This window comes from Cnephaeus nilssonii (assembly GCF_951640355.1).
Source record: "Cnephaeus nilssonii genome assembly, chromosome: 14".
Classification (NCBI taxonomy): Eukaryota; Metazoa; Chordata; class Mammalia; order Chiroptera; family Vespertilionidae; genus Cnephaeus; species Cnephaeus nilssonii.
Window position 1 is genome coordinate 49,440,096 of NC_137085.1, and position 17,716 is coordinate 49,457,811.

General features: G+C 37.3%; 1 protein-coding gene across 4 annotated transcripts in view; it reads right to left on the reverse strand.

The window, feature by feature from the left end:
• Positions 1-17,716, reverse strand: part of BRD10 (bromodomain containing 10) — a 79,944-nt gene that overhangs the window by 5,510 nt on the left and 56,718 nt on the right. For 3 of the 4 annotated variants that reach the window (XM_079790589.1, XM_079790588.1, XM_079790586.1), the window contains 2 exons: positions 9,590-9,705; positions 656-843 (listed from right to left, as the gene is read on the reverse strand). In XM_079790589.1, the coding sequence (XP_079646715.1) occupies positions 656-843; positions 9,590-9,705 (304 nt within the window). The remainder of the gene's footprint in view (positions 1-655; positions 844-9,589; positions 9,706-17,716) is intronic. The other variant, XM_079790587.1, reaches the window with a different exon arrangement.

Below are 17,716 nucleotides of genomic sequence, written 5' to 3' on the forward strand. Positions count from 1 at the left end.
AACTAAAGAAAGTCATTTAATTAGATTTATATAATATAATCTGATGAGTTGAAATGAATTACAGATAATCTAATCCAGTCTTCATATAAGAAAAGTGTGTCCACTCAGGTATCATTAGGCCATCAATCTTGGTCATTCCTTATTAAAAAGTAATCTTCACAGTATTAGGGACTTTCCAAGTTCCCATTTAAAGTAAACATCAGAAATAGTGCTTCAAACACAGTGATAAGAGGCTGAACCTATTTCAAAGGAACTGCAGATCAAGGCTGTGTGGTCTGTAATGAGCAGTGGCACACATATAGTTTGGAGTCAAGCATTGACTCCAGAAGCTCCCAGAAATGTAGTAACTTCAAAGAAACTTTTATTAATGACATAGTACACCTTCAAAACATCAGATTTCCCCAATCAATACATGTCATCAACCAGATGATATTTTATCTCCATATAATATACTAAAACTTCTCTGAGCTTTTATTGTTGATTTAAAAGAAAAAAGTGTTTTTTTTTTATTAAACTTATGATTTCTTTGATTAGTACTGAAGTAACAATCTTTGATTTATTATAATTCCATGATAATAATTAGCCATATTCTGAAAGTAACAATGGGGACTGAATTACAGAGGTGTAATGCATAGGTTTTTTTTTTAATGCCTACCTGAATCAAAGTGATCTTTCTCCAGGATATCTAGAGGTTCTGTTGAGTCTATAGACTTACTGATTTCAACTTTAGGAGATTCCTTTCCAGGATCTCCTTCACCTTCTTCAGTAGTCCATAGTTCTCTAGTAAATTTATCATGATCAGGCTGTCTTCTGAAATCATCATAGTCTTTCTTTAGGCGGCTCCTGAAATATAATGCCCAACATAACAAAAAAATACCCATGTTTAGTTCAGTCTTTCCAATGATTATTGTTTAAGAAGACAAAACCCAGGGTATAGCATAAGAAAGTGAAAAGATTATATCTGCAACTTCAAAATAAAGTGTTTGAACATTCTACCCATTTGTCTTTCTAAATGCTGCTGATAGAGAAAAAGGTAATTCTTTCTAAGAATATTGATTTTAGATAGTCTTAAAATGACTAATTATAATATTTTAAAAGGTCATTAAAAAGTTAATCAAGAAATTCTAAGAAACAGTACCTATCTACAGAGATTAACAAACAAACAAAAAATTCCACCATTTAATCCTGAGAGTAATTATTTTTAAACCTTTGGGTCTACTAGAAAGCATTCTTTATTAAGCACCTACCAAAGCTAAAGCATGAAGAAATAGAAAATCTGACTAAATCTTTAACTAATAAGGAGATCATATCAATAACAAAAAAAGTCTCTTGACAAAGAAAAGCCCCAAACCTGACTACTTCACTGGTGAAGTTTACCAAACATCTAAGAAGAATTAATAGCAATCCTTTCCAAACTTTTCCAAAAATCTCAAAAGGATAAAACATTTCTTAACTCATTGTTTGAAGCCAGCATTATCCTGATGCCAAATCCTGGTAAAGACACTACAGGAAAAGAAAACTACAGACTGCTATCTCTTATAAACATTAATGCAAAAATTCTCAACAAAAGACAAGCAAATCAAATTCAGCAGCACATTGGAAGAATTATACACCATGACCAAATGGGATTTATTCCTGAAATGCAATGATGGTTCAACATACAAAAACTGGTTAATGTAATACACCACATTAACAGAATGAAGAAAAGAAACTGCATAATAATCTCAATTATTGCAGAAAAAGCATTTGACAAAAGTCAACATCCTTTCATAATAAAAACACCCAACAAAGGAGAAACAGAAGGAAACTACTTCAACATTAAAAAAAACACACCATACATGAAAAACCCACAGCCAACATCACACTCAATGGTAAAAGACTGAAAGCTTTTTCTCTAAGCACAGGAACAAGGATGCTTGCTTTTGCTACTTCTATTCAACATAGTACTAGATATTCTAGCCAGAGCATTTAGGCAAGAAAAAGAAACAAAGGCATTCAAGTTAGAAAGGAAGAAGTAAAATGATCTCTGTTCACAGATGATATTTTACGTAAAAAAACACTAAGCTAAAAAATATTGCTAGAACTAATGAATTCAGCAAAGTAGTTAGATATTAAGTCAATACACAAGAATCAATTGTATTTTTATAGACTGACAATGATCAAAGTGAAAAGGAAATTAAAATACTTAGGAATTAATCAAGAATGTGAAAGACTTGTACAATGAAAACTAAAAAAAAATTGGAGAAGGAAATTAAAAGAAGACATAGGTAAATAGAAACATACCATATTCATGTATTGGAAGATAATATATTTTTAAATTTTTTTTCAATTACAGTTTACATTCGATATTATTTTGTACAGTATTAGTTTCAGCTATACAGTAATAATGGTTAGACAATCATACTTTACAAAGTAGTCCTCCCAATATTTTAAGTACTTATCTGGCACCATACATAGTTACTGCAATATTATTCACTATACTAGAGGCCCGGTGCACACATTCGTGCACCAGTGGGTCCCTCAGCCTGGCCTGCGCCCTCTCGCAATCTGGGACCCCTTGGGGGATGTAGCAGTGTGTGAAGTGGCAAGCAGCCAGGGAGGAGCCTGAGCCAGGGCTGGCGCCTCGCCACTCCTGCTCATCCCGGCCCCGCTGTACCTGCCGCCTGGTAGCGCTGCCATGGAGGTGGGAGAAGCTCCCGCCACCGCAGCTGCACTCACCAGCCGTGAGCCCAGCTTCTGGCTGAACAGTGCTCCCGCTGTGGGAGCACACTGACCACCAGGGGGCAGCTCCTGCATTGAGCATCTGCCCCCTGGTGGTCAGTGTGCATCGTAGCAACTGGTTGTAATGGTCACTTAGGCTTTCATATACATAGATTCCTTATGCTGTACTTTACATTCCCATGACTATTTTGTGATTACCAATTTGTACTTCTTAGACCCTTCACCTTTTTTACCCAGACCCCCAACACCCTCGCCTCTGGTGACCATCAATCTGATCTTTATCTATGAATCTATTTCTATTTATTTTGTTCTTTAGATTCCACAAATATGTGAAATCATATGGTATTTGTCCTTCTCTGACTGACTTATTTCACTTAGCATAGTACCTTCTAGGTACATCCATACTGTTGCAATTGGTACTTTAATAATTATTTTTTTAATCCTCACCCAAGGATATGTTTTTATTGACTTTAGAGAGATAGGAAGGGAGGGAGGGAGAGAGAAAAAGAAATATCGCTGTGAAGAGAGCAACACTGATCGGTTGCCTCCTGAATGTACCCTGATCAGGAGGTATGCACCCTGGAACCTAGGTATGTTCCCTGACCAGGAATGGAACCTGCAACCTTTTGGTGTATGGGACGATGCTCCAACCAACTGAGCCACCCAGCCAGGTCCCACTTTGCCTATTTTTAATACTTTTTTTAAAAAAATTCTCACCTGAGGATATTTTTTCCATTGATTTTCAGAGAGAATGAAAAGAAGGGGGAAAGTGGGAGGGAGGAGGGAGAGAGAGAAAAACATCAATGTGAGAGAGACACATCTACTGGTTGCCTCTGCATGTGCCCTGACCGGGGCCGGAGATGGGAACCTGCAACCTAGGTACGTGTCCTTGACTAAAATTGAACCTGTGACCCTTCCGTATACAGGCTGACACTAACCACTGAATCATGTTGGCCAGAGCTGCCCATTTTTAAATTGCATTGTTTTATCTTCTTTGTGTGTGTGTTGAGTTGTATGAGTTATTTATAAATTTTAAATATTAACCCATTATTGGATGTATACTGGTGAATATCTTCCATATAGTAGGTTGTCCTTTTGTTTTATTGATGGTTTCCTTTGCTGTGCAAAATATGTAGTTTCATTTGTTTATTTTTCTTTTGTTTCCCTTGCATGAGAAGATTTATCAGAAAAAAATATTGCCAAGAGAAATGTCAGAGATTTTACTGCCTATGTTTTCTTCTAGGAGTTTTATGATTTCAAGTCTTACATTTAAGTCTTTAATCCATTTTGAGTTTATTTTTATATATGGTGTAAAAGGTGGTCTCGTTTCTTTTTCTTTTTTTTTTTGCATGTATTTTTCCAATTTTCCCAACACCCTTTATTGAATAGACTGTCTTTATCCCATTGTATGTTCTTGCCTCCTTTGTCAAATACAGGGTGTCCCCCCAAAATGTATACACACTTTAAAAGCTGATAGCTCAATTTTGAAAATGAAATGTGTTTTAATAAACATTGCCTTTATAATTTTTCAAAATGTGTATATACATTTTTTAGGACATCCTATATTTACTAACCATAATAGGCCTGGGTTTATTTCTCAGCTCTCTATTCTGTTCCATTAATCTATATGACTATTTTATGCCAGTACCATGCTGTTTTGATTATTATAGCAATAGTTTTATATCAGGTAATGTAATAACATCCAATTTTATTCTTCTTTCTTAAGATTGCTGTGGCTATTCAGGGTCTTTTGTGGTTCCATATAAATTTTTGGATTACTCTCACTGTTCTTGGTACCAGATGATGTCAGCAAGTAAAAGTCGCTAAGTGTTGCTTTTAGAGAGAAATTAAAATGCACATTAGGTCTCAGCATGACTTAAGCAAAGTGCTGAGTTCAGTATTTTTAAAATAGACTCACCATAGGGACAGGAGGAGAAAAAGTGTCAGAATCATCTGTGAATCTACATGTTTTCTAATTATGATGCTGACTGTAGTTTTCATCTGCTGGTTTTGCTAAACCTCCAGACACTAAAAAAGAATGTGCCCATTAGCAGGTATGACCCCCCCCCCCCCGCCCCCCAGCTGTCTCCACCACTGGCAGTGGGGAACTGAGGAGTGCGGACTTGTTTAAGACATTAAGGTTCTCCTCAACTGTCCACACCGCACATTGATTTTCTGTCATAGCTCTATGCCTGGGGGTCTGGACCTCTTCATTGATCCACAGAGAGCATTTTTTAGTGCATCAAAGAGATGCAGGAGGTGAGACTCGGAAGAAAAGATGGAAACCACGCTTTTAGGGCTGGACACGGCTCAGCAGTGTAAAAATCACACACACACAAAAAATAAAAATAAATAAATTTTTGGATTGTTTTAATTCTGTGAAATACGCTGTAAGTATTTCGATAGGAACTGCAATGAATCTACAGATTACTTTGAGTAGTATGGACATTTTAATGATGTTAATTCTTCCCATCCATGAGCACAGTATATGCTTCCATTCAATTTTGTGCTTCACTGTCTTATAATTTTCTGAGTATAGGTCTTTTACCTCCTTGATTAAAAATTTTCCTACATATTTTTTAATGCAATTATAAATGGGATTGTTTTCTTAGTTTGCCTTTCTGCTAGTTCATTATTGGTGTATTAAAATGCAGTTGATTTCTGAATATTTATTTTGTATCCTACTACTTCACTGAATTCATTTATCAGTTCTAGTAGATTTTTAGTGGAATCTTTGGGGTTCTCTATATACAGTATCAAGCCATCGGTATATAACAACAGTTTTTCTTCTTCCTTTCCAATTTGGATGCCTTTTATTTCTTCTTCTTGTCTGACTGCTGTAGCTAGAACTTCCAGTACTATACTGAATAAGAGCAGTGAAAGTGAACATCCCTGTCTTGCTCCTGATCTTAAGGAAAACACTTTTAGTTTTCCCCCATTAAGTATGATGTTGGCTGTAGGTTTTTGTCATATATGGCCTGTATTATGTTGAGGTATGCTCCCTCTATTCTCACTGTGCCGAGAAATTTTATCATAAACTATAGGCCCGGTGCACCAATTCGTGCACAGGTGGGGTCTGGCCAGCCCTGGCCCTGATCAGTGTGTGTGGGGCCGATCAGGGGTGGGGCCAGCCGAGGGGAGAGACCCCCGGCAGTTGGCGGACTGGCCCCGCCCCCTGGTCGAACTCTGGTCAGAGGGACAATTTGCATATTACCCTTTTATTATATAGGATTAGTACTGGATCTTCTAAAATGCTTTTTCAGCATCTATTGATATGATCATATAATTTTTTTTTAATGGGGATCGTACCATCTTACAGACCATGCTGTGATTTTCTTTTTGTTTTAAATATATTTTTATTGATTTCAGAGAGGAAGGGAGAGGGAGAGATAAGAAACATCAATGATGAGAGAGAATCATTGATTGGCTGCCTCTTGCACACCCCCTACTGGGGATCCAACCAGCAACTCGGGAATGTGCCCTGACCAGGAATCGAACCATGACCTCCTGGTTCATAGGTCGATGCTCATCCACTGAGCCATGCTGGCTGGGCTGAACATATACTTTTTATCCTTCATTTTGTTTATCTGGTATATCATGTTAATTCATCTGTGAATATTGTATCAAACTTGCATCCCAGGAAGAAATCCCACTTGATCATAGTGTATGATCTTTTTAATGTATTACTGAATTCAGATTGCTAATATTTTGTTGAGCATTTTTTCATCTATGCCCATCAGAGATATTGGCCTATAATTTTCTTTCTTTGTAGTGGGAAGACTTAATATTTAAAGATGTCAAGCCCTAGCTGGTTTGGCTTAGTGGATAGAGCGTTGGTCTGCGGACTGAAGGGTTCCGGGTTCGATTCTGGTCAAAGGCACATGCCCAGGTTGCAAGCTCGATCCCCAGTAGGGGGCATGCAAGAGGTAGCCAATCAATGATTCTCTGTCACCATTGATGTTTCTATCTCTCTCTACCTCTCCCTTCCTCTCTGAAATCAATTAAAAAAAACTAAAAAAAATAAAGATGTCAATACTATCCAAAATAATTTACAGATTCCATGCAACCCCTACCAAAATCCCAATGGTGTTTGTTGCAGAAATAGAAAAACCCATCTTAAAATTCATATGGAATCTCAAGGGACCCCAAATAACCAAAATAATCTTGGACCCCCCTACCCAGCCAAAACAAACAAAAAACCCCCACCAAAGCTGGAGTAGTCACACTTTCTGATTTCAAAATTTACTACAAAGGTATAGTAATCAAAACAGTGTAGTACTGGCATAAATACAGACATATAGGCCAATGGAATAGAATAGCGTCGAGAAATAAACCCTTTTACTATACGGTCACATAGTTTTTTACAAGGGTGCCAAGACCATTCAATGAGGAAAGAACAATATTTTCAATGACTGGTGCTGGGAAAAGTGGATATTCACATACAAAAATGAAGCGAGACATTTTCCCAGAACCCTGTATAAAAGTTTACTCAAAATGGATCAAAGACCTAAATGTCTCTTAATAGGAAACACAGAGCAAAAGCTTCATGACACTGGATTTGGCAATGATTTCTTGGCTATAACATAACTCTACAACTACAGGTAACAACAACAAAAGACAAATTGGACTTAATGAAAATTAAAAAGTTTTGTGCATTAAAGGCACTATCGACAAAGTAAAATGGTAGCTCAAGAATGGGAGAACATATTAATAAAACTTATTATCCAATAAAGAATAGCCAGAATATATATAGAATTCCTCAAACTCAGCAACAAAAAAACAAACATCCTATATAATCCCACATAATAAAGAGGTAATATGCAAATTAACCCTCACACTCTCACAAGATGGCTGCCTACGACCAGTCTGGCAGGGGGGTTAGTGAGGGATGACAAAACGACTGAACAAGCAGGCTGCGTGAGGTGACCAAGCCGGCAAGGGGGTTAGTGAAGAAAAACCAAACGACTGAACAGCAGGCTGCGTGGGGCGACCAGGCCAGCAGAGGGGTTAGTGAGGGGTGACCAAACAACTAAACAGCAAGCTGTGTCAGGCAACCAGGCCGGCAGGGGGGTTAGTGAGGGGCAATCAAACAACTAAACAGCAGGCTGTGTGGGGCAACCAGGCCGGCAGGGGGGTTAGTGAGGGGCAACCAAATGACTGAACAGCAGGCTATGTGGGGCGACCTGGCCAGCAGGGGGGCTGTGAGGGGCGACCTGGCCAGCAGGAGGGGAAGTTGGGGGCAACCAGGCCAGCAGGGGGGTCAGTTGGAGGCGACCAGGCAGGCAGGGGGGACAGTTAGGGGTGACCAGGGTGGCAGAGGGGGCAGTTGGGGGTGACCAGGTTGGCAGGGGGGCAATAAAAGGCAACCAGGCCGGCAGGAGGGGGGGCAGTTGGGGGTGACCAGGTTGGCAGGGGGGCAATAAGAGGTGACCAGGTCGGCGGGGGGGGGGGGGCAGTTAGGGGCAACGAGGCCGGTGGGGGGGCAGTTGGGGGCAATTAGGCTGGCAGGGGCAGCAGTGAGGGGCGACAAGGCCGGTGGGAGGGGGCAGTTGGGAGTGACCAGGCCGGCAGGGGGGGGCAGTAAGGGGTGACCAGGCTGGCGGTGGGGGGCAGTTAGGAGTAAAAAGGCCAGCAGGGAGGGGACAGTTGGGGGTGACCTGGCTGGCGGGGGGGGGGGGGGGGGGCAGTTAGGGGCGACCAGGCAGGCAGGCAGGTGAGCGATTAGGAGCCAGCAGTCCAGGATTATGAGAGGGATGTCCCAGGGATCGGGCCTAAACCAGCAGTCGGACATCCCCCAAGGAGTCCCAGATTGGAGAGGGTGCAGGCTGGACCAAGGGACCACCCCATGCATGAATTTCGTGCACCGGGCCTCTAGTACTGACTCTATAATTGCCAAAAAACTTAAATAAACATTTCTCCAAAGATACACAAATGACCAATAAGCACATGAAAAGATATTCAATATCACTAATCATTAGAAAAATGCAAATCAAAACTACAATATACCACCCACTTCATGCTCATTAAGATAGCTACTATAAAAAAATAGAAAATGACAGATGTTGGTAAGAAAATGGAACCATTGTACACAGTTTGTAGGGAATGTAAAATTGTACAGTCATTGTGGAAAACAGTATGGTGATTCCTCAAAATATTGAAAGTAGAATTACCATATGATCTGGCAATCCCAGCTCAGGGTATATACACAAAGAATTAAAAGCATATATTTGTACACCTATATGCATAACAATATTATTCATAATAGCTAAAAACATGAAAATTGTTACCTAAGTGTCCATTAAAGAAAATGTGATAAATGCATACAATGGAATATTATTCAGCCTTAAAAAGGAAGAAAATTCTAACATATGCTGCAACATGAATGAACCTTGAGAACATTATTCTATAAGCAAGTCACAAAAGACAAATATTGTATATTATATAAGGACTTATAGCAGTCAAAATTATAGAGACAAAACATAGAATGGTGGTTACCAAGGGCTAAGGAGCAGGGAAAATGCGAAGTTAATAGGTATAGAGTAGAGTTTCAGTTCTTGAGATGGATGGATAATAGTAACAAAACATTATGAATGTATTTAAATCACTGAACTGCACACTTAAACCTGGTTAAGATGGTAAATTTTGTGCATTTTACCACAATAAAGAAAAAGAATGTAAGGCACAGAGAAAGGGTTTTATTAACATTATTTTTTCAGGGCTTGGGAAGTCTCTTGTACATAGGAGGCACTCAAAATAGCTGCTAAATTATAAATCAATAGAAAACTACTAAATATTCCAGGACATCTTCCCATAAATCCTAAATTAAGAGCCCTAAAGTAAGTAAAACAAATTATAAAGCTTGAGTTACCTGTTTCTTTGAAAAGCTTTCATTAATTTTGGTTCCCATGGCAGCAGTTCATTTAAAAGACGTATCAATGTACTATGCAATTCTTTTACAGCTTGCCTCCGATGATACCATTTGCCCTAAAAACACAATTTTAAAAGTAAATCCCTTAGATTTAATCTAAAAATGAATGTCAACCCTTATTTTCTGAGTAAAAACCAAAACACCAATATCCATGAAATAAGCATCTCTTCTAGAAGATTGCAGAAAGGAGGATGTATCCTGTAATAAACCTTATTTGATACACTGTCATTATTTTCAATACTGCAATGCTACACTGAGTTAATAATTACTGACACCTCCTCCATTTGCTACTAAGCATTACTCAAAAGCATTTCATTCATACATGGGGGGAATGGGAAGAGGGGACGGATAGAGTGAGCATGACAATGCATACGCACTCTAGCTGTATGAAAACTCTTCTGAGGTATGTGCACTTTAGTCTCACTTAACAAATGATAAATGATTTAAAGTCCTATAAGGTGAATCCGCATCTGCCTGATGCTGAAGTTCAAGTTCTTAAAATTACATCACTATCTCTTAAAAACTGTAACATGTAAATTCAATCTGACATAGGTTATAAAAACCTCTAATAAAGATATGTTTTAGTAGTACCCATAGAATTATTCAAGTTATATCTCTAGGTAGCTTATACCCTATTCTCAACAATGTTAGTGTACACCTATCAACATCACGACCGCCATCATCATCATTTACTGTTATATAACAGATTGTATTTTCTTTTCTTTTTTGGGGGTGTAGGGGGTGGTGGAGGGTAATGGCTTTGAAATGTAATTCACATACCATATAGCCCACTTGTATTATTTTTTAAAATAACAAAATACACACTACTATATATGATATGGATCATATTTAGCATGTGAAGAATTAGATTTCATCCCATAGTAACTGTTGAGCCAATTGCACGTTTGTAGAACATTAAGGCAGAAAAATTACCACTCCCTAAAGCAAAATGTATTCTAAATCTGTGCATAAATTTCCCAATTGTATATGTATCTAAAACCTTCAGGATTTCAGTCATGGAAATTTTAGTCACATATAAACCTGAGAGATTAAGTGTACAGTTCCTACTCTCAAAAAATTTTATATTTTAAACCAATAGAATGTTTATGTACATAAAAATAATAAATAACTACATTTTTACCACTGAGGTGTTTTTTTTAATCTTGAAAGGGGAATTGTTTATTAAAAATAGGAAGATGTGGGATTTTATGTGCACATGCACATAAATAGGCTCACTCATTCTTGTGTCTTCTTAGTGGCATGATAAATCATAGCATTGTGAAAAAATTTTCAAAAAAATCAATTTATTTCATAATATGCTAATGTAGACATATCTTCCCTCTTGTCAAATATTTCCAAGTTAACAATAATTTATACCTCAAAAGTTCCCCCCCAAAGGAAGGTTATGAAATAGTATGAAGTGCTTATTCTAACTCATGAAAACAAATTATTTATATAAAAAGCCAGCGACCGTAATGACTATAACGGCCATAAGAACCAGTCGCTATGACGCCCACTGTGGCCAGCAAACAGGCCTGATCAGGGAGTGGGGCCGGCCAGCCAACCTCGAGGCCGCTCCTTCCTGCCGGCCTGCCCCTGGACTCTCCCACCCTGATCAAGAGCGGGCGCCCCCTCCCTTCCCCCCGGCCAGCCCCGCCCCACCACGATAGGCCAGCAGCCCCTCCCCCCAGCTGGCCTGCCCCTGATCACACACTCCCAACCCAAGAGGGGGCAGGGCTGGCCAGCCAACCCCCTGCAGCCCCTCCCCCCAGCTGGCCATGCCCCCGATGGGCCCCCACCACCCTGATCGACCTGCAGCCCCTCCCCCAGCTGGTCCCACCCCTGATCGCTCCCCCACCCCAATAGGGGGTGGGGCAGGCCCGCCAACCTCCTGCAGCCCCTCCCCCCGCCTGGCCCCACCCCAGATCGGCCCCCCGACCCCATCAGGGGCAGGGCCAGCTGGCCAACCACTCATAGCCCCTCACACAGGCCACTGGCCCCTGATTGGCACCCCAACCCCAATTGGGGGTGGGGCCTGCCAGCCCGGCCCTGATTGGGCCTCAATCGGGGCAGGCCGGCTGGCCAACTTCCCGCCATCTCCTCCTCACAACAGGCCCAGCTCCAATCCGCCCCAACTGGGGCCAGGCCAGCAGGCCCCACCCGTGCACAAATTCATGCACTGGGCCTCTAGTTAAATTATAAACAATAAAACTGAGCAGAAAAAAACTTTCATCTAGGGAAAGCTAACTGAGGAAGGTAAAAAAGGCAAATGACAGCTGCCCTAAATCCTTTGAGGAATGAGATAGGTTTTTATTTCAAAAAAAAATAAAATTAAAAAAAAAAAAGAAAATAGGAAGGTGGAGACTTTTCCCTTTAATAGGGCATGTCAACAATGTTATTTTTCTAATTAACTATCATTTAGCTCAAAAATAAAATGGTGAGAGTAGAAGTAAACTTTTCCTAAGTTAAAGACAGCAGAAAGAAAAGAGAAATGAGGAACAAAGGTGGAGAGAATATACTCTTTGTGGTATAATTAATTGGAAAAGTGTGAAAAGGCCAGGGAATACCAAGCATGCTGAATTCCTTTTAACTGGGGGTCAGATGGGGCAGAATGGCAGATCAGAATTAACTTGGGTAGTATGTCTGCTGTCTGGATTAATGTGATGGTGATGGGATGGGGAATGCAGAAAGACTACCAGTATTATGGGACCTTAGAACTAGGTAAGTGAGGCACAAGAAGGGAAGACTGTGCAACTGGATGTCGTTATTGCAAGGCATCTGTCATCTGTGTTTGTGTCTCTACTAAATTGCAACATTTATTTTTGTAGAAGAAAAATTTTAAAATATTAGGAAGATTTCATCTTTTGGTTTATTAAATTTTAATTAACCCAATACCCAGAAATAAACTTCTGAACTAGCTGATGTACACAGGAAGGAGTCAGTGAATATTAATCAGAGAATAGATTTCTAACTTCAATACAATTCTGTCTTACCCACTGACCTGTTTGGGAATGTCTATGGCCTTCTAACTTTATCTACATATTTTGCCTTCTCTCCTTTCTTTACATTGCATATTCCCAAATTGGGATAGTGATGGAATGCTATTTCATTTACATTTGAAAATGTGTATTTAACCATTCTGTATTTGGAAAGCAAACAAAAAGTTTATTACTTACATAACACAAATCATAGAAAGACTGATAAAATGTTTTGACTATAAGATACATATAAAGAATACAATATGACCTTGACGAAGGACATTCCTATACCCTGCCATGGAGTATGGGTGTCCCTAGTTTTTAGGTTGATTAAAAGGGTGACACAGGTTTTAAAAAGTTCAGAATCACTGCTCTGGGATTGGTATTTGAGGTAAGGTAGTTTAACTACTTGGTAGTAAAAGAGAAACTCACACTGCTTGTTTCATTTATCATCTTTGGTCAATAAAACCAAATGGAATTAAAATAATATATCCCTTTCTAATAAGAGATGATTTCAGAATGTCACAGTATACAATGGGACTAATGTAAGGAGAAGAAGTTACAAAATTTTAAGTTAGTCAGAGATGGTAAAAATTTACCTTAACTTGGGTCTAATATTAAAATCGAACAAATATTGCCAGAACTTTAAGTCAGGTCATTAACTAAATACAGGCAATAGCTTTGCTGACTGATCAACTTGATTTACAAATGCAGATAATATAATGCTATTTTTCTTGGCCTATACAAAGGCAAGTCCTAAAGAAGAAAGAGACTATCTTGTTGTAAGTACCTGTATTTACAGGTAGGTATCTCTGTAATGCAAAAATTAAAATATCAAATGTATTGTTTAATTACAACAGTACTTAAAATTATAGTGAACTAAAGTTTAAAAGTGAATTAAAAAATAAGGAAAACAGCAAGTTCCCCTATTTTCAAACATGTAAGACAGAATATGGATATAATAAAAATTAGAAGACTCTTACAATCGTTGTAGGCACTAATCAATATAGAATCAAAGATAAAGATGGTAGGTAGAAGGATTAATAAAAGGTCATTTGTGGAACAGAGCTATAACTGTTTCTCTAATAAAATATATTTAATAAGCTTTATGTATATAAATTTAGCCCTGACTTTTCTTTATAAATAGGTATATAAATGAGGATAAATAAATTGTTCTCAAAATTAGAATTCTATTTTCAGGGATAAAAAATATTTTCTAAGATAATTCCAATGTGTTCTGTGAATTTAATAATTCAAACATCTACTGAAAAATCACTTTAAAAAAGAGGAAATAATTTTTTAAATGGATGTATTATAGAGTTTAACATAGAATACAGTATGAATTTCAAGCATAAACCATGGAACCAAAGGCATACAATATGGATTAAATTTGAAGTTTACCTTTCAATACTTTCTCATCCAATGTCCACAGCAGCTGCAGATTGCCAGCTCCCTTTCCATAAGATGTCCCAGATGTCAAATAGTGGAGGTTTTCTAACCTCATAGGAATTACTATAAAAAAGGAGTTGGTCTATGGTCACAAGATAAGTCCTTTATTATATTATGCAGTTTTGTAAGTTTTTGAATGTGACACATTAATAACCTAAGGAACCATATGGAAAAACTTAAAAAAGTTCACAAAACTGCACAATACTGTAAAATGAAAAGCTGAGTCTATGTGTGTGAAATGAGTGGGAAGGGAAACTTACCTTACAACTAAAGAACAACTCCATTCTGCTGCAGTAATCTGAAATGGGCATGACAGCACCAGCATAATGCTGGCTGCGGTAGCAAAGAGAGGGAGTTGGCAATCTACTGATGTTGGGGACATTAGACACCTAAAAGGAAGAAAAAGAGGAAAACAAATTCCAGATTTATCAACTGTCTCACCACCATGGACATATTTTTTGCACATTTTAATAAATTTAGGTGGTTTGAATGTTAAATTTAGGTGAAAGTAACTTGTTTAAATAATAATAATATACCATACTTTTCAAATAAAATGCAAACAACTTTCAGAAAAGCCAAATTGATTCATACACAAAGATGTCTCATTTAAAATCAGTGGCAATATCTAAAGGAAGGTTGCAAATATTTTAAATTCAGATGTGTAATAACAGCAGAAATCACATTAACTATAATTAAGTATTTTAATAAACTAATCACTTGCCATTCTCCTAGTCCAAGTAATATTACATGAAAAGGTAATAAGTATTTACTTATTTTCGTATTGCCTACCTAGAGAAAATACCACCATATTCATATATTCCTGCATATTCACAGTTTTTGGGGTAAAACATCACATTTATCTTGATAAAGACCCCTGAAACAGTGCTAATTTGGCAGTATAATGAAATGTTTGCATATAATATGGAAAAAGTTAAAAAATATTTTAACATTGCCAGAAGTTCTAATATGAGCTATCACATGCTAGTATTTTCTCTTGAGGTACTCTTACACATTTTCATCTATGACTAATTTAATAGAGAAGGAAAACATTTGTACTTTATTTTAAAGAAATCCCATACTGAACAGCATATGTGCAATTTCCATTTTATTTCTAAATTAGCATTTGACTAGAAAGCAGGAAGACAGCAACTACATCAAAAGTAAAATTGCAAGTTTCGGTGTCATTTGGATTTGTAGAAGAAAAACTGGATGACATATCACATTCTTAGTGAGACAGTTACTATTAATTATTGGAAAAGGGAATCTAATATTGCCAGATTGATGAAGCTCATAGTTTTGGCCATAAGCACCTCCAGGATTTAAATTCAATTGTTCAGAACTCTGGTAATTGAAAGGTGGCAAAATAACTACTAAATAGAAGATAATATAAATTTACTTGGGGCTTTGAAAAAATTTGGTATTTAAAATGTTATTCATATTTGAATAAGCGTGTGAGATATGTAATTCAAAAGCGTTTAAGGCATATTATAAAAGCCACACTATTATGAAGCTCTAACTATAGAAGGATATATTACCTAGTTTAACCCTTGCTTAAAGCTCACTCCATTCTGGAAATATACAGCATTCTCTGCCTAATGTAAAAATACCCAACAACCCTTTTCCCTCGTAATTAGAACTTTCTTTGGAAGAAAAAAGGATTTCAAATATTCATTTTATGAAAGTTTCCCTGATGGGATTCAAACTATGCCAAATTGCAGTAAGTAGAAATAGTGAACACTATTAATAGGGTTCAAATCCTTCTTAGTTGGGCAGAGTAGACTTACCATAGATAAATGAAAATGCATTCTCAGACATTTCAATGACTATAGTCTTACCAGTCATGTATTGTTCTGTCATCTAGCTTTATTTTTGAACATGTCAGTTAACATTTGATTCTTCACAAAATTCATGTTATGTTTTTCCACACTATTCTCAAGTAACATATAAACATGCAATTAATGAAAGTGAGCAAGTGCATGGTGACTTCTGAATAAACACAGCTTGAAAATAAAAGATTAAGTCTTTTATTTAAAAAAACTGGAGCTAGTCCAACCTCTGATTAAAGTTAATAATTTATTCCCAGGGGTTGAGAATAGAATCTTAAGCTCTGTAAGTGATTTCCTTGAGGACAAGAACTCAATTTCAATCTCTAGATCCCTACCCGGTTCCTGGTAGTATGCATAGGACACAAAAGATGTTGAGGAAATCCTATATAATGAAAGGCTAATATGCAAATTGTCCCCAGGGGCAGAAGTTCGACCAACCAGGAGTTAGATGTGTACTGACCACCAGGGGGCAGCATGGAACGAAAGGAGGCCCTGGCTGGCAGCTAGCAGCCGCTAGGGACCCTACCCATGTTGTGCACTGGGTTTCTAGTATTTTCCTAATGAATAAGACTGGAATCTGTAACTAAGTAAAGAAACTTATCTGTTGCAAGTTTTCCAAAAGGTCACTTTAATTTTTTAAAAAGCTTTAAATATGACCATTTAAAGACAAAGTAATCCCCCCACAGCTGAGATAGTTTTCAGTTTTGTTAACCATTAAATAGTTTACCAGAAGATCTAGAATAAAAAAACAATACAGATAATGACTCAATTGTCAAAACTTTAATACTAATCTTAAGGACAATTTAGAGATTACTGCAACCATATCTATAACTAAAGCCATTAAATAAAATTAATTAGGGCATATTCAATACTCTGAATATACCTAAAGTTCATTACACACTCTAGTAAAATAGATTTGTACTCTAGACATCTAACTATAAAAATAATTTTGATTTGATGCCTCATTGTGAGCAAATGCGATATGAAATGGAAAGGAGGAGGAAATAGTCCCATAACCTTTCACTATAATAGAGTAAAATTTGTTATAGGTGTTAGAAAATAAGATGAATGTATAATAACTTCTTTGCCTTATATTAAACTTTTACGATAGGTTTTTTGGGTCCATATAAATTCACATAAGTGAAATTTTATGCATAATTTTCCATTTATCTGTGCTTCACTTTTAAAAATATATTACATCATATTTCTAAAAATGAATAAAGAAAATATATAAGCATGTTATCTGTAACTTCTTCATTTCCTAAGGAAGGTAAAAGGTAAATGGTGAACAAACTTAAGGGAGGCCATAAATCATAATGGAGTGAAGACAGCTGAGATGGATCTGAAGCTAAACATTTTGCAATATATAAATGTATCAAATCAACACACTGCACACCTCAAATTTACAGTGTTAATGTCAATTATATCTTTTTAAAAATTTTTTTCAACTATATCTTAATAAAAACATTTTTAAGTGGAAAAAAAAGAATATTTTAAAATTATCTGATGGAATTATAAAGGGTAAATGTTAACACTGATAGTCACAAGTTCTATCAAATACGGGCCTGAATTAGGAGTAAATGATGCAATAAAATACTCTCAATTATGGGATATGATATATGATTTTATTGATTTTTACATAATTTTCAAAATATCAACATAATAAATTGGCAGCAGCAGACAAAATTTGAGGCTAGATCCCTTAGCAAATACGGGCTTACCGCCAGGGTTTTATAATGGCCACACAACTAACATTTGAGACAAGATAATTCTTTGTCATGGGGGGGAGGGCTATCATGTGCATTATAGGATCA